Source organism: Coregonus clupeaformis, chromosome 16, assembly GCF_020615455.1.
Source record: "Coregonus clupeaformis isolate EN_2021a chromosome 16, ASM2061545v1, whole genome shotgun sequence".
NCBI lineage: Eukaryota > Metazoa > Chordata > Actinopteri > Salmoniformes > Salmonidae > Coregonus > Coregonus clupeaformis.
Genome location: NC_059207.1, coordinates 55,397,846 through 55,422,910, shown reverse-complemented (window position 1 = coordinate 55,422,910; position 25,065 = coordinate 55,397,846). Strand labels below are relative to the sequence as shown.

Sequence of the window (25,065 nt, the reverse complement as noted above, 5' to 3'; positions counted from 1 at the left end):
AACATTAGAAAGTCATTCAAACAGTCACCTATTTGTATCAGCATAAAAACCACCAGCAATTGACTATACAAATCGTCTATGAAAGCTAGAGTTACTGAACGCTACCTTGCTTTTAGTTTTGTGATTGAGATTATAATCTAATTAGCTGAGGACTCCAAAGACATCAATTGAGGAGGGGGAGGATATATCCATGGGAGCGATACTAAAAAGGAATGACCATTTCAATAAGCATAAAATCAATTGAAAATCGTCTATGAATGCTAGTTAAGGTTTATTTTAACATCTTCATATATATGCAGTTACTGAAAGCTAAAGTTACTGAGCGCTACCTTGGGTTTAGTTTTGTGATCGATTGAGATTATAATCTAATTAGTTGAGGAGTCCAAAGACATCTTCATCATTCCTCGTCTCCTTCTTCTGCTTGTTTTCCGCAGCCGTGGTTTTCAGAAAACCAAGCGGAATCCAGTTGGCATCCTAACTGTAGCGTGAAGTGAAGGCCATGCTAACATTAGCCCCAGAGTGTTTGTCTAGCCCTTCATCTCGCATTGAAATTGTCACCAAAACATCTTTGCTCCAATAATTCAGAGTCCCTATCCCCTTTGACCAATGGAGGGACAGAGATAGACAGACAAGATGTGATATGAGGGTTATCTGAAACGGTCGGTTTGTTGCCCACACGATCATGCGGACATTGCTCTGCAACCGCATCGCTCGACAAAATTTCTCAGCACATCATTCAAAAATAACATTTAGGTCATTTTCTGACCTACTTCACTGGCGAATGGAGTCGGAGGATGACTCAGCGCTATTTGTCAACAGTTTATTTCCTTCAACAACTCAATCTAGATTTCTACTTACCCAGGCTCAGACAGGACAGGATGAAGGATGACCTGGGGTGCTCTGTTGGGGGCCTCTGGTGCCGGGGCCACGTCTGGAGCAGTATACGTGTATGGTAAATCATAACATAGCCCTTATACCATGGTAACTACAGTGTAATAACCTATGTAATAACCCTGTAATAATCTACGGCGCTCTGGGGTGAGGTCCATGCTAAATCATCACAACAATACATCATAACACTGAACATTCCACAGCACGGTGTAACAACACATGTGTGATAAGCTGGTAAGTACATGTAGTACTTTTATAATGATATGTTTTAACTTAAAACATGATTTGCAGACAAAGAATAAGCATTAGGAGTTGTTACTACTGAGGACTTCGCCACGAGATACTCTATCAGGACCAATCCTATACCACCATACTGTATCTCCTAAATGTTCTATCCCACCACCATATGATTTCAGTCACATCCCCTCTTGTCAAATATCTCTCTAAAACAGTGTTTCTTAATCCTGGTCCTAAGGAACCAAAGGGGTGAACATTTTGGTTTTTGCCCTAGCACTACACATCTGATTAAAATCATCAAAGCTTGATGATGAGGTGATCAATGGAATCAGCTGTGTAGTGCTAGGACCAAAACCAAAAAGGACCAGGATTAAGACACACTGTTTTAAAAGACTCTTCTGTAATGGTCCAGCTAGGAAAGGCTCCAAAGCCTCCACATGAAGGGACCAAAAACTAAGACAGGCTTAGAGAGAAAAAAGGCTAAGAGTTTAGAAGCTGTCAAGGAGGAGAGAACACAATCATCAAATCACAACATCACAACATCCTTCTCCTCCTCTTCCTTTGGCCTAGTGCAGTGCATTTTGGATAGGTGTAATGATCAATTAAAAGGCACTTACCTGGGAAGATGAACTGCTGCTTGTATTTGAAATAAGAAGAGGCTGAAGAGAGGGAGAGAGGGAGAATGGGTCTGAGTGGTGGTGCTGACCCTTTTGGTCTTCTGTTACTGACAATCAGAACAAGCTGGGTTCATAAAAGGGTTGAAATGACAAGAATTATATGTATTTCCTAGAGCAGATATATCGGACAGACAGCTCTAAAAATCAAAGAGTAGTGGCACGACATTTACTACTTCTATCAGATGAAATGTCTAAATGCACTTTAAAGATGTCCTCCATCGATTTTCGAACTTTTCCTGTTGAAAAGCAATATCCCAAGTATAAATACAGTAATGTACACACACTTAAGAGTAAAAAAAGATATATGTTTAGAGCAAAATTGTGTTTTTTAGACAACAATAAACTTCAAAGAGTAGGGCATTCAAGGAGTTGGTCTGATGTGATGTCAAACCCGGACCCCCTATTGAGATGTGCCTTTTGTTAAGTGAATCAGGTGTTAAATTGGGAGAAAAGGAGATGAGTAGGACTTTAAATAAAGTTTTAATTTCATCCCGTACCTGTGAAGTTGAACTGTTTCTGTTGCCGTGCTGACTGTGGGGAGGGGTGTAGGGGGGAGGGAGGGGTGGCACTGGAAGGGAGGGGTGGAGCAGGGGAGGAAGGGGTGGAGGAGGTGGTGGAGGAGGGGTTACTGCTTGAGTCTGGTTGGTACGGGACAGGGATGTGATCCTGAGGACAGAGACAGAGACAGAGAGAGAGAGAGAGAGAGACAGAGAGAGAGAGAGAGAGAGACAGAGAGAGAGAGAGAGAGACAGAGAGAGTGAGTCTATTTCAAGGTGTAAAATGAAAACAGACCCACATGTGAAAAAAGTCTCAAAACTAACTGTGAATCCAAAATAATTTGTGAGTTTACTTGCTGTTTACATTATAGCTTTTTTAGTGCCCTGCATTAGAACATTGACAGACAGCTCATCCCCCTGTGAGTCACACTCTCTCTCTCATTCTTCTTCTAGAACCCTCAGGCTCTCTCTCCTGTATCCACCTCAGTGCCTGGAGCACAGAATTAAATAAACCAGTACCATAATGTATTTCTATGGCCTAGAGCGGGTAGAACGCTGTCTCTTTTCAGACTTCCTCATTCACAAGGTAACACCTGACAATGAACCTGTCGACTAATTGCGTTGTTATGACACGGATCTATAGAGATAGCGCTGCTCAAGACAGAGGAGATAGGGGAGCGATATGCTGGCTTTGCTCTGAGAGATAAAAGCTCTATTATGTTGTAAGGTATAAATAAGTGGCTTTGGTTGCACTCCCTTATTAAATTAAATCACATTTTATTTGTCACATACACATGTTTAGCAGATGTTATAGCGGGTGTAGCGAAATGCTTGTGCTTCTAGCTCCGACAGTGCAGTATTATCTAACAATTTCACAACATATACCCAATACACATAAAAAAGTAAGGAATGGGATTTAAGAATATATACATATATGGACAAGCAATGACAGAGCGGCATGGACTAAGATACAGAAGAATATTATAGAATAGAATGCAGTATATACATATGAGATGAGTAGTGCAAGATATGTAAACATTATTAAAAGTGACTAGTGTTCCATTTCTTAAAGTGGCCAGTGATTTCAATAGGCAGCAGCAGCCTCTAATGTGCTAGTGATGGCTATTTAACAGTCTGATGGCCTTGAGATAGAAGCTGTTTTTCATTCTCTCGGTCCCAGCTTTGATGCACCTGTACTGACCTCGCCTTCTGGATGATAGCGGGGTGAACAGGCAGTGGCTCGGGTGGTTGATGTCCTTGATCTTTTTGGCCTTCCTGTGACATCGGATGCTGTATGTGTCTTGGAGGACGGGTAGTTTGCCTCCGGTAATGCGTTCGGCAGACCGCACCACCCTCTGGAGAGCCCTGGGGTTGTGGGCAGTGCAGTTGCCGTACCAGGCGGTGATACAGCCCGACAGGATGCTCTCAATTGTGCATCTGTAAAAGTTTGTGAGGGTTTTAGGTGATAAGCCGAATTTCTTCAGCCTCCTGAGGTCGAAGAGGCTCTGTTGCGCCTTCTTCACCACACTGTCTGCGTGGGTGGACCATTTCAGTTTGTCTGTGATGTGTACGCCAAGGAACTTTAAGCTTTCCACCTTCTCCACTGCGATCCCATCGGGTGCACCCTCTGCTGTTTCCTGAAGTCCACGATCATCTCCTTTGTTTTGTTGACACTCCCAGAGCCCTCACCTCCTCCCTGTAGGCGGTCTTATCATTGTTGGTAATCAAGCCTACTACTGTTGTGTCGTCTGCAAACTTGATGATTGAGTTGGAGGCGTGCTTGGCCACGCAGTCATGGGTGAACAGGGAGTACAGGAGGGGGCTGAGCACGCACCCTTGTGGGGCCCCAGTGTTGAGGATCAGCGAAGTGGAGATGTTGTTTCCTACCTTCACCACCTGGGGGCCGCCCGTCAGGAAGTCCAGAACCCAGTTCCACAGGGTGGGGCTCGAGCTTAATGATGAGCTTGGAGGGTACTATGGTGTTGAATGCTGAGCTACAGTCAATGAACAGCATTCTTACATAGGTATTCCTCTTGTCCAGATGGGATAGGGCAGTGTGCAGTGTGATGGCAATTGCGTCGTCTGTGGATCTATTGGGGCGGTAAACAAATTGAAGTGGGTCTAGGGTGACAGGTAAGGTAGAGGTGATATGATCCTTGACTAGTCTCTCATTGATGACAGAGGTGAGTGCTACAGGGCGATAGTCATTTAGTTTAGTAACCTTTGCTTTCTTGGGTACAGGAACAATGGTGGCCCTCTTGAAGCATGTGGGAACAGCAGACTGGGAAAGGGAGAGATTGAATATGTCCATGAACACACCAGCCAGCTGGTCTGCGCATGCTCTTACGACACGGCTAGGGATGCCGTCTGGGCCGGCAGCCTTGCGGGGGTTAACATGCTTAAATGTCTTAATCACGTCAGCCATGGAGAAGGAGACATACGTCTCGTGTCTAAGCCGTTGAATTGCGACTCCACTTTGTCTCTATACTGATGTTTTGCCAGTTTAATTGCCTTGCGGAGTGAGTAGCTACACTGTTTGTATTCTGCCATATTCCCAGTCACCTTGCCATGGTTGAATGCGGTGGTTCGCACTTTCAGATTTGCGCGAATGCTGCCGTCTATCCACGGTTTCTGGTTAGGGTAGGTTTTAATAGTCACAGTGGGCACAACATCACCTATACACTTCCTGATAAACTCAGTCACTGTTTCAGTGTATATGTCTAAATTACTTTCGGAAGCTACCCGGAACATATATCCCATTCCGCGTGATCAAAACAATCTTGAAGCATGGATTCCGATTGGTCAGACCAGTGTTGAATAGTCCTTAGCACGGGTACTTCCTGTTTGAGTTTCTGCCTATTGGAAGGGAGAAGCAAAATGGAGTCGTGGTCAGATTTGCCGAAAGGAGGGCGGGGGAGGGCCTTATAACCATCCCGGAAGTTTGAATAGCAATGGTTGAGAATTTTTGCAGCGCGAGTACAACAGTCGATATGTTGATAGAACTTCGGCAGCCTAGTCCTCAAATTTGCTTTGTTAAAATCCCCGGCTACAATAAATGCAGCCTCAGGATATGTGGTTTCCAGTTTGCATAAGGTCCAGTGAAGTTCTTTGAGGGCCGTCGTGGTATCGGCTTGAGGGGGGATATACACGGCCGTGACTATAACCAAATAAAATTATCTTGGGAGATAATACGGTCGGCATTTGATTGTGAGATATTCTAGGTCGGGTGAACAGAAGGACTCGAGTTCCTCTATGTTACTACAATTACACCACGAGTCGTTAATCATGAAACACACACCTCCGCCCTTCTGCTTCCCAGAGAGATATTTATTCCTGTCTGCGTGATGAACTGAGAAACCATCTGGCTGGACCGATTCCGACAGAATATCCCAAGAGAGCCATGTTTCCGTGAAACAGAGTATGTTACAAGTCTTGATGTCTCTCTGGAAAGAAATCCTTGCCCGTAGTTCGTCGACTTTGTTAACCAAAGATTGAACATTAGCGAGTAGAATACTTGGAAGCGGTGGGTGGTGTGCGCACCTCCTAAATCGGACCAGCAGGCCGCTCCGAGTGCCTCTCCTCCGCCGGCGATGTTTTGGGTCAGCCGCTGGAATCAGTTCAGTTGCCCTGGGGAGAGCAAACAAAGGATCTGCTTCGGGAAAGTCGTATTCCTGGTCGTAATGCTGGTTAATTACCGCCGCTCTGATATCCAATAGTTTTTCCCGGCTGTATGTAATGATGCAAAACACTGAGCTAATAATGTAAAAAATAATACATAAAAACAAAATACTGCAAGGTTTCCTAAGAGCTAGTCGCGAGGCCGCCATCTTCACGTGTTGACTAATAGCACCCCCCCACACACACATACATACATACATACATACACACCATGCTAATTTTCTGGTTGTATTGATGTGGTAGAGTAAGAGAGATCTCGTCTCAAACTACTTATGGTCACTGTGAATTAAAAAAGTTCTGTCTTGTTTAAATAAAGACTCAAAGCAATCAAATGGGGTTACATTTCATGACAGGACATCTGATGAAGACCCAATAAGACAAATATAATGACAGTGAGATAAAACTGTAACTCTCATCCACTAAAAGTTGTCTAAAACGCTATAGTGCGGGTTTCCAAACAAATACCTCCCTTATGAAGTTATGATGACTTGCAAACGTAAAAATGGGGTAGGGATATTTGCGGAAATCCCAAACAATGTTTGAAGAATTGAAAAGTACATATCTGTGGGATTGATGAGCTGCTACTTTTGAAGTGTGAAAATGAATTTGTTTTTTTATATAATCCAGTTGACTGTGGTTGGTCCTGTAATGCTGGTCCGTCTGACTGGACTTCAGGTGATGCACATTTCAAACAGACCAAAAGAACAGATGGACTTTTGATATCAAGACAACAGAACTCAGATGTGGAAGCACAGAATGGAGGGTACGTGTGTGAGCATGCGTTCATGCATCTGGTAGTTCTTACCTTGTTGATTTTGCTGGTTTTGGGCAGCGTCTGACTGATGTGCAGGTCTGTGTACCTGAGGGGGTTGTTGATGTCACATGGTACCGATTCAGTCCGCACCAAACGAGCTGGGGAGAGACCGAATCAGACAAACAACAAAACACAGAGAAAGTCTATATTTTCTTGAATTTCAGAATGTGAAAAATTGACAAACTCTTCCTTGAAGATGACCCTTTTTGCTATAGCAAGGGAACACTTAAGAACACCCTAAGATACTGTAGCTGGCCAACTTCAAGCAGCATAAACTTGAAGCTTCCCTTGTTTTTTTAAAGGTTCCATAGTAAAAAAAAGGAATGTTCATAAATTGATTGCTTTACCTTGATTTCCTTGGTGATCTGTCATACCGGTTGGGTGAAAAAGAGAAAGGTGTAAAGAACATACAATACAAGCTCACTTTAGATGACAGAGAATCTTTTAAATTAGTACTTCAAAACAAAATATCTATAACAGAGAATGAGTAGTCTTTCAAAGTAATACTTCAATAACAAAAGCACTATATTCTAACAATCCTAATAAGTATACCTAATATGAATATGTTTTGCACTGCGGAATTACAGTAAGGCTATTTATACAGTGGCTTGCGAAAGTATTCACCCCCCTTGGCATTTTTCCTATTTTGTTGCCTTACAACCTGGAATTAAAATTGATTTTGGGGGGGTTTGTATCACTTGATTTACACAACATGCCTACCACTTTGAAGATGCAAAATATTTTTTAATTTGAAACAAACAAGAAATAAGACAAAAAAACGAGCGTGCATAACTATTCACCCCCCCCCAAAGTCAATACTTTGTAGAGCCACCTTTTGCAGCAATTACAGCTGCAATTCTCTTGGGGTATGTCCCTATAAGCTTGGCACATCTAGCCACTGGGATTTTTGCCCATTCTTCAAGGCAAAACTGCTCCAGCTCCTTCAAGTTGGATGGGTTCCGCTGGTGTACAGCAATCTTTAAGTCATACCACAGATTCTCAATTGGATTGAGGTCTGGGCTTTGAATAGGCCATTCCAATACATTTAAATGTTTCCCCTTAAACCACTCAAGTGTTGCTTTAGCAGTATGCTTAGGGTCATTGTCCTGCTGGAAGGTGAACCTCCATCCGAGTCTCAAATCTCTGGAAGACTGAAACAGGTTTCCCTCAAGAATTTCACTGTATTTAGCGCCATCCATCATTCCTTCAATTCTGACAAGTTTCCCAGTCCCTGCCGATGAAAAACATCCCCACAGCATGATGCTACCACCACCATGCTTCACTGTGGGGATGGTGTTCTCGGGGTAATGAGGTGTTGGGTTTGTGCCAGACATAGCGTTTTCCTTGATGGCCAAAAAGCTCAATTTTAGTCTCATCTAACCAGAGTACCTTCTTCCATATGTTCGGGGAGTCTCCCACATGCCTTTTGGCGAACACCAAATGTGTTTGTTTATTTTTTTCTTTAAGCAATGGCTTTTTTCTGGCCACTCTTCCGTAAAGCCCAGCTCTGTGGAGTGTACAGCTTAAAGTGGTCCTATGGACAGATACTCCAATCTCCGCTGTGGTGCTTTGCAGCTCCTTCAGGGTTATCTTTGGTCTCTTTATTGCCTCTCTGATTAATGCCCTCCTTGCCTGGTCCGTGAGTTTTGGTGGGCGGCCCTCTCTTGGCAGGTTTGTTGTGGTGACATATTCTTTAAAAAATTTAATAATGGATTTAATGGTGCTCCGTGGGATGTTCAAAGTTTCTGATATTTTTTTATAACCCAACCCTGATCTGTACTTCTCCACAACTTTATCCCTGACCTGTTTGGAGAGCTCCTTGGTCTTCATGGTGCCCCTTGCTTGGTGGTGCCTCCTTGCTTAGTGGTGTTGCAGACTCTGGGGCCTTTCAGAACAGGTTTATATATACTGAGATCATGTGACACTTAGATTGCACACAGGTGGACTTTATTTAACTAATTATGTGACTTCTGAAGGTAATTGGTTGCACCAGATCTTATTTAGGGGCTTCATAGCAAAGGGGGTGAATACATATGCACGCACCACTTTTCCGTTATTTATTTTATATAATTTTTTGAAAGAAGTAATTTTTTTTCATTTCACGTCACCAATTTGGACTATTTTGTGTATGTCCATTACATGAAATCCAAATAGAAATCCATTTAAATTACAGGTTGTAATGCAACAAAATAGGAAAAAAACGCCAAGGGGGATGAATACTTTTGCAAGGCACTGTATATCTCCTAGCTTGAGATGCATGTGCAGTTCGTGTTACTGCTTATAATGAGAATAATACTAAGAAGTTGTGGCACGTGTATCAAGAAGTTCTACTGCTATTAAAATGGTACATAATGTATGCACTCAATGCTTTCAGTCACTTTGGATAAAATAATCTGCTAAATGACATAACATGTATGAATTGAAAGACCAGTCAGTCTTCAGTCCTACAGTAAGCTGCTGGTCCAACAGTCCTTTGTTACCTTTAAGGGGGTTACTTCCTCCTCCTCTTTGGATGATCAGTAAATGGCAAGGCGGGGCTTCTTTGGTGCATTTGTTGTGGCACTTCAGCCTGGTGAAACAACAGAATAAAACACTCACCAGGGCTACGTCTGAAATGGCATCCTATTCCCTACATAGTGCACTACTTTTGATCAGGGGGCTCTGATGAAAAGTAGTGCATTATATAGGGAATAGGGTGTCACTTCGGATGCAACCCCAGACATCACTGAATCTCTGCTAATCATTTTCAAAACAGTTAAAAGAAACAGTTCTTGAACTTTTAATAGTCTGGGTCATTAAGGCAATAAAAAGCTGTCTAAGTTCCACCCAATTATTCCCCTTGTGTCAAAAATGTCACATTCAGTTGGTTGTAAAATTGGTTAATTTACTTAAGTAATCTGTTTTAAATGATAATGATAATTGCTGTTCCTTTTCAGAGACTTTTCCCAAGTATACAGTGACAAATTCCCTTTCCAGAATTCTAATAAGAATGTGGATGAACAAATAGGGACGACAAGAAAGTTTATAGCCTGGGATTTGACCCATAACCAACCAGGATGATCACTGATTGATGTTGATGTTTTTTTACTTCTGTTAAAGCACACCAAGATAAATTCGTAGAAACATTTTATGCACGGCAATGAAGTTTTCTAATGGCGTAGTCATGCTTTAAATGAACAAAGATTAGAATAATATTGGGAAGGACCTTACTTGCAGTTTTTACATTTAAGTCCAAACAACATTCCTTTTCCACACACTATGCATGTCTGAGACATCCAATACTTGGTGGAAAACCTGCACGAGAGAGAGAGAGAGAGAGAGAGAGAGAGAGAGAGAGAGAGAGAGAGAGAGAGAGAGAGAGAGAGAGAAGAGAGAGAGAGAGAGAGAGAGAGATCAGAGCACATAAACAAAACATCTCTACCTGTTTCTTCATGCATAAACGATTGCAAACAAAACCCACCAGGTGTGGATCATCGCACAGAGAAAACATCAAGGTTGCTTGTGACCTTTTGGATTATGATTCCCATTCACCTTGTGATGACAAATGGCTTTTGTCATCGAATTCCTCATATTCACAAGTTACATAGAAATATAATATTTCTATGGCAGGTTAACGTTTCCGTAACATAAGAAAGATGGACGCCTATAGGGCTAATCTTTCCCCACCACGCAACAATTTTAGCTCCAATCTCCAATGCACCTTGATTCAATTTGGGGTCTCCCACTCCTTTCAATATTCCGCACCAATGTTCAGTTTGTGGCTGTGCTCTCTGTGAATAAAGGCTGTGACAGAGGCCATTCTGCTACATCACAGTAACACAGCAATCATTCACAGAGATGAAGATGGAGCCCAGCAGAGCCCGTGGCACGGCGCTCAGAGCAAGACTACAGTGTGTCTCAATTGTATTGAACGATAAAAAGCAATTCCCTACTTTGGGGTTGGATGAAGTATCTGAGTGCCCACTTGAAGAAGAACTAGGGGTTTATTTTCTGATAGATCTGACGTCTGGGTCCCAGCAGCGGGCTGGCTGGGGTAATGGAATATGAATGATATGGGTTGACAGAATCCAAATCTCTTCATTAGGAACCCTCGTATCGCCTCGTACTGTGCTAAATAGAATCTGGGACAGCACAATTCAATTTGGCTTCCCGCTCCCATCTTGGTGGTCGGCCCTAAATTATACGTTGTTTTGGCAGGCGTACATACGCTGCCAAAGTTACTGTTAAACTGACATTAAAGGTGAGATATGATTTGACAGATATATATTTTTCATTCCCAGGGAGATTTTGCTATAGCCAGTAGTTTATTGAATTGCTATGATTTACTTACGCATAATAACCTGTGCTTAGAGCAAGATCTTTGAAGATACATCGAGGCACAAATAGAGATCTATGACAATCACCATGTCAGAAAGAGAGAAATAAAGTTGTCCATCTCCCTAGAAACTAGCATTTATCCTTTTAATAACAGCTTGAGATATAATACCAATATAAATGACATTTGCGCTTGTCTCTGGCTGATGAAGCATTAAGACGTGTGTGCACAACCACTGTCTTTTCTCCTCATTAACTTTCAGCAGTGGGCAAACACCCACGTACTTCTGAGACTGAGAGAAGGAGGGAAAGACAGAGAATAAGAGAGAGAGAGAGAGAGAGAGCGCGCGCGAGAGAGAGAGAGAGAGAGCGAGAGAGAGAGAGAGAGAGAGAGAGAGAGAGCGAGAGAGAGAGAGCGCGAGAGAGAGCGCGAGAGAGAGCGCGAGAGAGAGAGCGAGAGAGAGAGAGAGAGAGAGAGAGAGAGAGAGAGAGAGAGAGAGAGAGAGAGAGATAAAGAAACAGAGCGAGAGAGAGACAAAGAGAGAAGGAGAGAGAAAGTTGGTAGGTTGGCATGTTCCCGTGGCCAATAGCGGAGGTGTACTGTTTAACTTGGATATCAGTGGCATTTGGGATTCATCAGACGTTCAAACAGGAAGAGAGCAGGGAGATGAGTTATGCTAGTGCCCCCTTAAATTGGACTGACATTCTGTCTGTCTCTGGTAGAGGAAGACACACACACACAAACACATTAATGCCTGAACACTCACACCTTCATTCAAGTGTACACACGCACAAACCCTGGTTACCTGTGTTTTATGGAGTTTCCCAGGTCTCTCCGAGGGATCTGTGGGGACCAGCGAGGCACTGACAGAGTGTCTGAAGGACAATAGAGAGAAAGAGGGATGGATGGATGGATGAATGTAGGGATAGATAAATGGATGGAAGGATAAAAACATAGGCATTATTAGACATTTAACCAATGACACAAAAGGGTTGATTGAATCAACTCTGCATTGCAGCCAAATGCATTCTCGTCATTGGACAGTGGAGGGTAGGCCTAAATATGAACACATGTCCTTGTATTGAATAGTTCCCTGCTGGTAACCACTGATTGTGATTGGGCTAAATCAAACACTGATTTGTGCACTGCATGACATTTCAGCGTTTTAATAGATTTGTACCAACTGCTCTGATGTGGCCTTTACTGCAATCAATCATAATTGCCCATTTTGACTAACACTTCCTGATGTTCAAAAACAATAAACTGACAAAAGTCTGATCTACGTTAAAAGTCATGGGTTTGAATGATTCACTTCTGGATCTTCAGAGAAAAAATAAGTGTTATTCTCTATTCCAAACATCCTTATATCATAGAGATTGAATGTAATCAGCATTTTTATATCTCTGTGTCCATTATGAAGGACGTTAGGGGTAGTTCCGTGAGCCAATGCTAACTAGTGTTGTGCAATGACTGGAAGTCTGTGGGTACAGTATCTACTAGCATCCTAGCAGATACCGATAGATTTCCAGTTATTGAGCTAATGCTAGTTAGCAACCTCCTTCAAAATGCACGCGGAGACATAAAAATGGTATCCACGAGTTAATCTGACTCTGGGGAAGTAGATAAAGGGCCTTATTACCAAAATCCCAAAGTATCCCTTTAACCTGACCTAGAGTGCATTCGGAAAGAATTCAGACCCCTTGACCATTTCCACATTTTGTTACAGCCTTCTAAAAATTGATTAAATTGTTTTTTTCCCCCTCATCAATTTACACACAATAATACCCCATAATTTAGAAATGTTCGCACATTTATTACAAATAAAAAACGGAAATATCACATTTACATAAGTATTCAGACCCTCTACTCAGTACTTTGTTGAAGCATTTTGGGCAGCGATTACAGCCTCGGGTCTTCTTGGGTATGACAATACAAGCTTGGTACACCTGTATTCGGAGAGTTTCTCCTATTCTTCTTTGCAGATCCTCTTAAGCTCTGTCACGTTGGATGGGGAGCTATTTTCAGGTCTCTCCAGAGATGTTCGATCGGGTACAAGTCTCTGTCTCTGGCTAGGCCACTCAAGGACATTCATAGACTTGTCCCGAAGCCACGCCTGCGTTGTCTTAGCTGTGTGCTTAGGGTCGTTGTCCTGTTGGAAGGTGAACCTTCGCTCCAGTCTGAGCTCCTGAGCGCTCTGGAGCAGCTTTTCATCAAGGATCTCACTGTACTTTGCTCCGTTCATCTTTGCCTCGATCCTGACTAGTCTCCCAGTCCCTGCCGCTGAAAAACATCCCCACAGCATGATGCTGCCACCACCATGCTTCACCGTAGGGATGGTGCTAGGTTTCCTCCAGACGTGACACTTGGCATTCAGGCCAAAGAGTTCAATCTTGGTTTCATCAGACCAGAGAATCTTGTTTCTCATGGTCTGATAGTCTTTAGGTGCCTTTTGGCAAACTCCAAACGGGCTGTCATGTGCCTTTTACTGAGGAGTGGCTTCCGTCTGGCCACTCTACCATAAAGGCCTGATTGGAAGAGTGCTGCAGAGATGGTTGTCCTTCTGGAAGGTTCTCCATCTCCACAGAGGAACTCCTAGAGCTCTGTCAGAGTGACCGTCGGGTTCTTGGTCACCTCCCTGACCAAGGCCCTTCTCCCCTGATTGCTCAGTTTGGCCGGGGTGCCAGCTCTAGGAAGTGTCTTGGTGGTTCCATAATTCTTCCATTTAAGAATGACATGCACTGTCAACTGTGGGACCTTATATAGACAGGTGTGCCTTTCCAAATCATGTCCAATCAATTTAATTTACCACAGGTGGACTTCAATCAGGTTGTAGAAACATCTCAAGGATGATCAATGGAAACAGGATGCACCTGAGCTTAATTTCGAGTCTCATAGCAAAGGGTCTGAATACTTATGTATATAAGGTATCTGTTTTTTATTTTTAATACATTTGCACACATTTCTAAAAACCTGTTTTCACTTTGTCATTATGGGGTATTGTGTGTAGATTGCTGAGGATTTTTATTTATTTAATCCATTTTAGAATAAGGCTGTAACGTAACAAAATTTGGAAAAGGTCAAGGGGTCTGAATACTTTCCAAAGCCACTGTAACCCCCCTATATAGACACATGTACATATAGACAATAATAGGTGGTATGTTGATGATATGGTCCATATAAAAAGCTTTTGTGTGTTTGCAGATGTTCTATTGTGAGGGTGTAAGCAGAGGGACCCTCCTACTTCAAAAGGTCTTTCCAACATAGAACCTTCGGTAGGTCCATTAGTGAACACATTAACAGCAGCAACAGTAGCAGTAGCATCTAATACATTACGCACCTCTCAATGCACTGTGTGCCACTACTCAGCCCCAGCCCACCCACATGCAGTACAGCTATAGTGAGGAGCGAAGATAGAGTATGAACCATATCTGTGTATTGTATTTCTCTGTGTGTGTGTGTCAGGAGAGGCTCCTCAGAGGAGGAAGGGGAGGACCATCCTCCTCAGTTAAACATAAAAAACGTTATCCTTTTTAGATAAAACTATACCAAATAATTGATAAAAACACACTTTTTGTGTGTTTTTGTTTGTGGCAACAGTGATTATTTGTGAAACATAAATTGTGAAACATTAAAAACGTTATCCTTTTTAGATACAACTGTACAAAACCACAAAATAATTGATAAAAACACACTGTTCAGCAATGAAGGTCTACAGTAACCTCAACAGCACTCTGTAGGGTAGCACCATGGTGTAGCCGGAGGACAGCTAGCTTCTGTCCTCCTCTTGGTACATTGACTTCTATACAAAACCTAGGAGGCTCATGGTTCTTACCCCATTCCTTAGAATTACACCGTCATTATGACAACTTCCGGTGGACATCCTCCAACCTATCAGCACTCTTTCAGCATGAACTGACATGTCCACACAATCAAAAGATCAGATAGTACTGAAAGCATAAGCTACAACTAACACAGCATAAAATGGGTTGAGTAGTTGACTCAGAGAGAAAGACAATAGTTGAACAGTTTGGAAGAAATTAATTTCTTCCAAATTAAGGAGGAGAGAGAGAGAGCTATATTTGGTTGTATTTTTTTAACTTTCACTTAGCTAGCAATGCAGCTAGCTAGTTTAGCCTACTCAAACACCCGGCTCAAACAGAGAGCTAGCTGGCTATGGCTATCCAACACTGGAACTCTTCCAAGTCAAGGTAAGCTTTTGGTTTTATAAATGTATTGCTACCGGGGCACGCCAGTGTAACTGCTAAACCGCTTTCTGACTGTACACTGTACTGCATGATTGTAGTGGGTTTGTAGTGGGTTTACGCGTTAGGATCTATGTTGACTATGACTTGACAATGATGTAGGCCAGGGTTCTTCAATTCCGGTCCTGGAGGGCCGAAACACCTCTGTTTTTCATCCTCTCCTTCTAATCAGGGGCTAATTCAGACCTGGGACACCAGGTGAGTGCAATTAACTACCAGGTAGAAATAAAAAACAGAAGTGTTTCGGCCCTCCAGGACCGGAATTGAAGAACCCTGATGTAGGCTGTGTGTAGCGTTAGTGGTCATGATATGAAGCTTTGGCTTGGTCACAGACAACTGATGTGTTGTGCACTGAAGTCCACAAGCGAAGGGAAAAGGTGAGAGGTTGTCACACCCTGGCTCTGGGGACTCTATATGTTGAGCCAGGGTGTGTAGATTCTATGTGTTCTAGTTCTGTGTTGTAGTTCTATGTGTTGTATTTCTATGTTGGCCAGAGTGGTTCCCAGTCAGAGGCAACGAGTGTCAGCTGTTGCTGGTTGTCTCTGATTGGGAACCATATTTAAACAGTCTGTTTTCCCTTAGTGTTTGTGGGATCTTGTTCCGTTTGGTTTGTTCCGTGTTGGTTGTGTTAACCCTAGGACTGCACGTATCGTTTGTTGTTTTTGTATTATCACTAAAGATAATAAATATGTTCGTTCATCACGCTGCGCCTTGGTCTACTCCGTCTAACGATCGTGACAGAAGATCCCACCATACCAGGACCAAGCAGCGTGTCCAGGAGCAGGCAGCCTGGACGTGGGAGCAAATATTGGACGGGCAGGGGTCCTGGACCTGGGAGGAAATCCAGGCCAGGATGGATCGCCGTCCATGGAGGGAGACGGTAGAGGCGCGACGGAGAGAGGAGCAACGGCGTCAACAGGGTCGTCGTCGGACGGACGAGAGGCAACCCCAAAACATTTTTAGGGGGGGGGCACACGGCATGGGCGACGGGGCAGCAGGAGGCAGCTACAGGGCGTATTGGGAGGTTAGGGGAGGAGGCCACCAGGTTAAGGGGGCTATTGGCCCAGAGGGAGCAGGAGTTAGTGGTGCAGAGGGTGGAGCTACTGGAGGCGATAAGGGAGAAGGTGAGAATAGAGGCACGGCGAGAGGAACTGGGTAGGCAGCGGAGGGTTATGACGAAACCCAGTCCCGCTCCTCACACCAAGCAAGTGGTGTGCGTCACCAGTCCGGTCCGGCCCGTTCCTGCTCCCCGCACTAAGTTAATGGTGCGCGTCGCCAGTCCGGCCCGGCCTGTTCCTGCCCCTCGCACCAAGCCTACGGTGCGCGTCGCCAGCCCGGCCCGGCCTGTTCCTGCTCCCCGCACCAAGCCAATGGTGCGCGTCGCCAGCCTGGCCCGGCCTGTTCCTGCTCCCCGCACCAAGCCTACGGTGCGCGTCGCCAGCCCGGCCCGGCCTGTTCCTGCCACTCGCACCAAGCCTACGGTGCGCGGCGCCAGCCCGGCCCGGCCTGTTCCTGCTCCCCGCACCAAGCCTACGGTGCGCGTCGCCAGCCCGGCCCGGCCTGTTCCTGCTCCCCGCACCAAGCCTACGGTGCGCGGCTCGCCAGCCCGGCCCGGCCTGTTCCTGCCCCTCGCACCAAGCCTACGGTGCGCGTCGCCAGCCCGTCCCGGCCTGTTCCTGCCACTCGCACCAAGCCTACGGTGCGCGCCGCCAGCCCGGCCCGGCCTGTTCCTGCCACTGCACCAAGCCTACGGTGCGCGCTTCGCCAGCCCGGCCCGGCCTGTTCCTGCCACTCGCACCAAGCCTACGGTGCGCGTCGCCAGCCCGGCCCGGCCTGTTCCTGCCACTCGCACCAAGCCTACGGTGCGCGTCGCCAGCCCGGCCCGGCCTGTTCCTGCCACTCACACCAAGCCTACGGTGCGCGTCGCCAGCCCGGCCCGGCCTGTTCCTGCCACTCGCACCAAGCCAGGGGTACGAGTCGTCAGCCCGGTCCGGCCCGTTCCTGCTCCACGCACCAAGCCAGGGGTGCGAGTCGTCAGCCCGGTCCAGCCCGTTCCTGCTCCACGCACCAAGCCAGGGGTGCGCATCGTCAGCCCGGTCCGGCCCGTTCCTGCTCCACGCACCAAGCCAGGGGTGCGCATCGTCAGTCCGGCCCGTTCCTGCCAATCGCACCAAGCCAGGGGTACGAGTCGTCAGCCCGGTCCGGCCCGTTCCTGCTCCACGCACCAAGCCAGGGGTGCGAGTCGTCAGCCCGGTCCGGCCCGTTCCTGCTCCACGCACCAAGCCAGGTGTGCGCATCGTCAGCCCGGTCCGGCCCGTTCCTGCTCCACGCACCAAGCCAGGGGTGCGCATCGTCAGCCCGGTCCGGCCCGTTCCTGCTCCACGCACCAAGCCAGGGGTGCGCATCGTCAGCCCGGTACGGCCCGTTCCGGCTCCACGCACCAAGCCAAGGGTGCGCATCGTCAGTCCGGTCCGGCCCGTTCCTGCTCCACGCACCAAGCCAGGGGTGTGCGTCGTCAGTCCGGCACAACCCGTGCCTGGGTCACCGGTGCCTGGTCAGGTACCGGTCAGCTGCTCCACACCGGAGCTGAAGCAATCCGCTCCTACGATGTCCAGTCCAGCTCCAGCCAGCGGGGCCAGACCGGACCAGGGGCGCTACGGGGGGATTATTGGAGGGTGGTGGTCAAGCCCGGAGCCGGAACAGCCTCCGAGGAGGAATGCCCACCCAGCCCTCCCCTGGTTTGTCTATGTTGAGTCGCGGTCGCAGTCCGCGCCTTTGGGGGGGGAGTACTGTCACACCCTGGCTCTGGGGACTCTATATGTTGAGCCAGGGTGTGTAGATTCTATGTGTTCTAGTTCTGTGTTGTAGTTCTATGTTGGCCAAAGTGGTTCCCAGTCAGAGGCAACGAGTGTCAGCTGTTGCTGGTTGTCTCTGATTGGGAACCATATTTAAACAGTCTGTTTTCCCTTAGTGTTTGTGGGATCTTGTTCCGTTTGGTTTGTTCCGTGTTGGTTGTGTTAACCCTAGGACTGCACGTATCGTTTGTTGTTTTTGTATTATCACTAAAGATAATAAATATGTTCGTTCATCACGCTGCGCCTTGGTCTACTCCGTCTAACGATCGTGACAGAGGTGAGGGGGGGAGAGTGCGTAGATACTGTAGTTGAGAGAAGGAATTATATATACAACGAGCAAAGTGATCATGCTGTTTTTATGTGGCTGCTATGAAAGTGAACTGTGTTTGCGTGTGATCTGGGGTGTATTCATTCCACTGATTCTGTTGAAAAACTTATCTTATACTGAAGCAAACGGAATGAAAAAATACCTGAATTTGTCCAATAGAAACTCACATTTGCAACTGTTGGACTAATGATTACAACCTAGATCAGCTAGATGCAGGCAAGAGTGTGCAAGGCGGTATTGAATGTGTCACTGTCTGTCACCTTGATTACTCAAATTCTCTCAACCTGTGCACCTACATTGTAAACTTTCATTCATAGGCTAGGATGTAGCAACCTCATGATGTGTACAGGGAAAATTTGAGTATCATGTAGTAGCCTAAACCTATCGATGTTACATTGAGCTGGGTGAATGGAATATGGATGACAGTCATCTAATATGCTGTAATAGAAATAAGGCCATGCTCATAAAAATAAGAATCATCCTCCCTCATCTTAAATGGCACCGACTGCCACTGGTCGGTCGGAGACAGACAGACACACATTCTTCTCCTAAATGCATTGGACCATCCATACAGTAAAGCTCATCTGAATGTGAAAGCAGAGGTGGCCTTCAGTGCTCCTCCACTCATGGCCTTGAAGAGGAAACACATTGTGTTCTGGTGGGAATGCTTGAACAATGAGACAGAGAGAGAGTTACAGAGAGAGACAGAACGCCAGTTATTTAGAAAATAGCTTCATAGACCGAGTCCAAGCGGAAAGTAGATAGAGTATTTGTAAGAGAATGATCCCTTATTTTCAGGTCAAAGTTGTTGGATGAACCTACATACTGAATAATGATTTTAGTTTAAATGTACAGTATGATCTATCCCCTGTCCAGAGAAAATAATTATAATTTTCGAACGTAGTATGTTCTTTGGAACTACTTTTTTGGAACTACTGAGCGTGGCCCTACTTTATCACTATGTTCAGTGTTAAGCCTATTCCCCCTCAGGAGACTGAAAAGATTTGGCATGGGTCCTCAGATCCTCAAAAAATTATACAGCTGCACCATCGAGAGCATCCTGACTGGTTGCATCACCGCCTGGTATGGCAACTGCTTGGCCTCCGACCGCAAGGCACTACAGAGGGTAGTGCGTACGGCCCAGTACATCACATCATTTTTACTTTTTTTGTTAAAAATAAATGCACTGTTGGTTAAGGGCTGTAAGTAAGCATTTCACTGTAATGTCTGCACCTGTTGTATTCGGCGCATGTGACCAATAACATTTGATTTGATTTGATTTGATATATACACAGTGTACAAAATATTGAGTTGCACCCCCTTTTGCCCTCAGATCAGCCTCAATTCGTCGGGGAATGGACTCTAGAAGGTGTCGAAAGCGTTCCACAGTTGTGTCAAGATGGCTTGATGTCCTTTGGGTGGTGGACCATTCTTGATACACACAGGAAACTGTTGAGCATGAAAAACCCAGCAGCGTCACAGATCTAGACACACTCAAACCGGTGCACTTCGCACCTACTACCCTGTTCAAAAGGCACTTAAATATTTTATCTAGACCATTCACCCTCTGAATGGCACACATACACAATCCATGTCTCAAGGCTTTAAAATCCTTCTTTAACCTGTCTCCTCACCTTCATCTACACTGATTAAAGTGGATTTAACAAGTGACAATATTAAGGGATCATCACTTTCACCTGGATTCACCTGGTCAGTCTATGTCATGTTCTTAATGTTTTGTACACTCAGTGTATATTATACACTGAACAAAAATATAAATGCAACATACAATAATTTCAAAGACTTTAGATTACAGTTCATATAAGGAAATCCGTCAATTGAAATAAATAAATTAGGCCCTAATCTATGGATTTCACGACTGGTAATACAGATATGCATCTGTTGGTCACAGATACACTACATGGCCGAAAGTGTGTGGACACGTGCTCATCGAACATCTCATTCCAAAATCATGGCCATTAATATGGAGTTGGTCCCCCCTTTGCTGCTATAACAGCCTCCACTCTTCTGGGAAGACTTTCCACTAGATGTTGGAACAATAGCTGCGGGGACTTGCTTCCATTCAGCCACAAGAGCATTAGTGAGGTTAGGCACTGATGTTGGGCGATTGATTATGCCTGGCTCGCAGTCGGCGCTCCAATTCATCCCAAAGCTGTTCGATGGGGTTGAGGTCAGGGCTCTGTGCAGGCCAGTCAAGTTCTTCCACAATGATCTCGACCAACCATTTCTGTATGGACCTCACTTTGTGCACGGGGCATTGTCATGCTGAAACAGGAAAGGGCCTTCTCCAAACAGTTGCCACAAAGTTGGAAGCACAGAATCATCTAGAATGTCATTGTATGCTGTAGAGTTAGATTTCCCTTTACTGGAACTAATGGGCCCGAACCATGAAAAACAGCCCCAGACCATTATTCCTCCTTCACCTAACGTTACAGTTGGCACTATGCATTCGGGCAGGTAGTGTTCTCCTGGCATCCGCCAAACCCAGATTTGTCCGTCGGACTGCCAGATGGTAAACGTGATTAATCAATTCAGAGAACGCGTTTCCACTGCTCCAGAGTCCAATGGCGGCGAGCTTTACACCACTCCAGCCGACGCTTGGCTTGTGCATGATGATCTTAGGCTTGTGTGTGGCTGCTCGGCCATGGAAACCCATTTCATGAAGCTTCCGACGAACAGTTCTTGTGCTGATGTTGCTTCAAGAGGCAGTTTAGAACTTGGTAGTGAGTGTTGCAAACGAGGACAGACGATTTTTACGCACTACGTGCTTCAGCACTCGGCGGTCCCATTCTGTGAGCTTGTGTGGTCTACCACTTCGCGGCTGAGCCGTTGTTGCTCCTAGACATTTCCACTTCACAATAATAGCACATATAGTTGACCGGGGCAGCTCTAACAGGGCAGAAATTTGACGAACTGACTTGTTGGAAAGGTGGCATCCTATGATGGTGCCACGTTGAAAGTCACTGAGCTCTTTAGTACGGGCAATTCTATTGCCAGTGTTTGTCTATGGAGATTGCATGGCTGTGTGTTCGATTTTATACACCTGTCAACAACGGGTGTGGCTGAAATAGCCAAATTCACTAATTTGAAGGATTGGCCACATACCTTTGGCCATGTAGTGCACCTTAAAAAAAAAAGTAGGGGCGTGGATCAGAAAACCAGTCAGTATCTGGTGTGACCACCATTTGCCTCATGCATCGCGACACATCTTCTTTGCATATTGTTTTTCAAGCTGTTGATTATGGCCTGAGGAATGTTGTCCCACTCCTCTTCAATGGCTGTGCAAAGTTGCTGGATATTGGCGGGAACTGGAACATGCTGTCGTACACGTCGATCCAGAGCATCCCAAACATGCTCAATAGGTGACATGTCTGGTGGGTATGCAGGCCATGGAAGAACTGGGACATTTTCAGCTTCCAGGAATTGTGTACAGATCCTTGCGACATGGGGCCACGCATTATCATGCTGAAACATGAGGTGATGGCTGAGGATGAATGGCACGACAATAGGCCTCGTCACAGTATCTCTGTTTATTCAAATTGCCATCAATAAAATGCAATTGTGTTGGTTGTCCATAGCGTATGCCTGCCCATACCATAACCCCACTGCCACCATGGGCCACTCTGTTCATAACGTTGACATCAGCAAACTGCTTGCCCTGTCTGCCATCTGCTACAGTTGAAACCAGTATTCATCCGTGAAGAGCACACTTTTCCAGCGTGCCAGTGGCCATCGAAGGTGAGCATTTGCCCATTGAAGTCAGTTATGACACCGAACTGCAGTTAGGTCAAGACCCTGGTGAGGACGACGAGCACGCAGATGAGCTTCCCTGAGACGGTTTCTGACAGTTTGTGCAGAAATTCTTTGGTTGTGCAAACCCAGTTTCATCAGCTGTCTGGATGGCTGGTCTCAGACGATCCCGCAGGTGAAGAAGCCGGATGTGGAGGTCCTGGGCTGGTGTGGTTACACGTGGTCTGCGGTTGTGAGGCCGGTTGGACGTACTGACAAATTCTCTATAACGATATTTAAAGTGGCTTATGGTAGAGAAATTAACATTCAATTAATTTTTCTACCATAAGCCGCCTCCGTCATTTGAGAATTTGGCATTACGTCCACGGCCAGCCCAGGACCACAACATCCGGCTTCTTCACCTGCGGGATCGTCTGACGGAGTGCTGAGGAGTATTTGTCTGTAATGAAGCCCTTTTGTGGGGAAAAAAACTCATTCTGATTGGCTGGGCCTGGCTCCCCAGTGGCAGGGCCTGGCTACCAAGTATGTGGGGCTATGCCCTCCCAGGCCCACCCATGGTTGCACCCTTGCCCAGTCATGTGAAATCCATAGATTAGGGCCTAATGAATTTATTTTAATTGACTGATTTCCTTATATGAACTGTGAAAAAACTTTGAAATTGTTGCAGGAAAAATCTTTGAAATTGTTGCATGTTGCATTTATATTTTTGTTCCGTATAGGTCAAATAGGCGAGAGGCATTGTGCCGTGAGGTGTTGCATTCTGTTTTTTGAAACCAGGTTTGCTGTTCATTTGAGCAATATGAGATGGGACGAAGTTCCATGCAATAATGGCTCTATATAATACTGTACCCTTTCTTGAATTTGTCCTGGATTTGGGGAATGTTAAGAGATCCCTGGTGGCATATCTGGTGGGGTAAGTGTGTGTGTGTGTGTGTCAAAGCTGTGTGTAAGTTGACTATGCAAACAATTTGGGATATTCAACACATTAAATGTTTCTTGTAAAAAGAAGAAGTGATGCAGTCAGTCTCTACTCAACTCTTAGCCAAGAGATACTGGCATGGATAGTATTTACAGTGCATTCGGAAAGTATTCAGACCCCTTGACTTTTTCCACATTTTGTTATGTTACAGCCTTATTCTAAAAGGGATTAAATAAATAAAAATCCTCAGCAATCTACACACAATACCCCATAATGACGAAGTGAAAACAGGTTTATAGAAATTTTTGCAAATGTATTAAAACTACAAAACAGAAATACCTTATTTACATAATTATTCAGAATCTTTTCTATGAGACTCAAAATTTCCATTCATCATCCTTGAGATGTTTCTACAACTTGATTGGAGTCCACCTGTGGTACATTCAATTGACTGGACATTATTTGGAAAGGCACACGCCTGTCTAGGTAAGGTTCCACAGTTGACAGAGCATGTCAGAGCAAAATCAAGCCATGAGGTCGAAGGAATTGTCCGTAGAGCTCCAAGACAGGATTGTGTCGAGGCACAGATCTGGGGAAGGGTACCAAAACATTTCTGCAGCATTGAAGGTCCCCAAGAACACAGTGGCCTCCATTATTCTTAAATGGAAGAAGTTTGGAACCACCAAGACTCTTCCTAGAGCTGGCCGCCCGGCCAAACTGAGCAATCGGGGAAGAAGGGCCTTGGTCAGGGAGGTGACCAAGAACCCGATGGTCTCTCTGACAGAGCTTTAGAGTTCCTCTGTGGAGATAGGAGAACCTTCCAGAAGGAAAACCATCTCTGCAGCACTCCACCAATCAGGCCTTTATGGTAGAGTGGCCAGACGGAAGCCACTCCTCAGTAAAAGGCACATGGCAGCCCGCTTGGAGTTTAACAAAAGGCACCTAAAGACTCTCAGACCATGAGTAACAAGATTCTCTGGTCTGATGAAACCAAGATTCAACTCTTTGGCCTGAATGCCAAGCATCACGTCTAGAGGAAACCTGGCACCATCCCTATGGTGAAGCATTGTGGTGGCAGCATCATGCTGTGGGGATGTTTTTCAGCGTCCGGGACTGAGAGACTAGTCAGGATCGAAGCAAAGATGAATAGAGCAAAGTAAAGCGAGATCCTTGATGAAAACCTGCTCCAGAGCGCTCAGGACCTCAGACTGTTGCGAAGGTTCACCTTCCAACAGGACAACGACCCTAAGCACACAGCCAAGAGAATGCAGGAGTGGCTTCAGGACAAGTCTCTGAATGTCCGAGTGGCCCAGCCAGAACCTGGACTTGAACCTGATCGAACATCTCTGGAGAGACCTGAAAATAGCTGTGCAGCGACGCTCCCCATCCAACCTGACATAGCTTGAGAGGATCTGCAGAGAAGAATGGGAGAAACTCCCCAAATACAGGTGTGCCACGCTTGTAGTGTCATACCCAAGAAGACTCAAGGCTGTAATCGCTGCGAAAGGTGCTTCAACAAAGTATTGCGTAAAGGGTCTGAATACTTATGTAAATGTGATATTTCCCTTTTTCTTTTTTATAAAATAGCAAAATTTTCTACAAACCTATTTTTGCTTTGTCATTATGGGGTATTGTGTGTAGATTGATGAGGGGAAAAAACAATTTAATCAATTTTAGAATTAGGCTGTAACCTAACAAAATGTGTTAAAAGTCAAGGGGTCTGAATACTTTAGCCCTCTGATTACAATGAAGAGATAGACGTGCTGCTCTGTTCTGGGCCAGCTGCAGCTTAACTAGGTCTTTCCTTGCAGCACTCGACCA

At 45.4% G+C, this 25,065-nt stretch overlaps 1 protein-coding gene across 2 annotated transcripts in view; it reads right to left on the bottom strand.

Moving 5' to 3' along the window:
• Positions 1–25,065, bottom strand: part of ksr2 (kinase suppressor of ras 2) — a 163,558-nt gene that overhangs the window by 30,528 nt on the left and 107,965 nt on the right. For both annotated transcript variants that reach the window (XM_045225796.1, XM_045225795.1), the window contains exons 7-14: positions 11,915–11,984; positions 10,005–10,088; positions 9,275–9,363; positions 7,142–7,159; positions 6,786–6,892; positions 2,303–2,471; positions 1,746–1,787; positions 859–931 (exon numbers count right to left, since the gene is read on the bottom strand). In XM_045225796.1, coding sequence (XP_045081731.1) covers positions 859–931; positions 1,746–1,787; positions 2,303–2,471; positions 6,786–6,892; positions 7,142–7,159; positions 9,275–9,363; positions 10,005–10,088; positions 11,915–11,984 — 652 coding nt within the window. The remainder of the gene's footprint in view (positions 1–858; positions 932–1,745; positions 1,788–2,302; positions 2,472–6,785; positions 6,893–7,141; positions 7,160–9,274; positions 9,364–10,004; positions 10,089–11,914; positions 11,985–25,065) is intronic.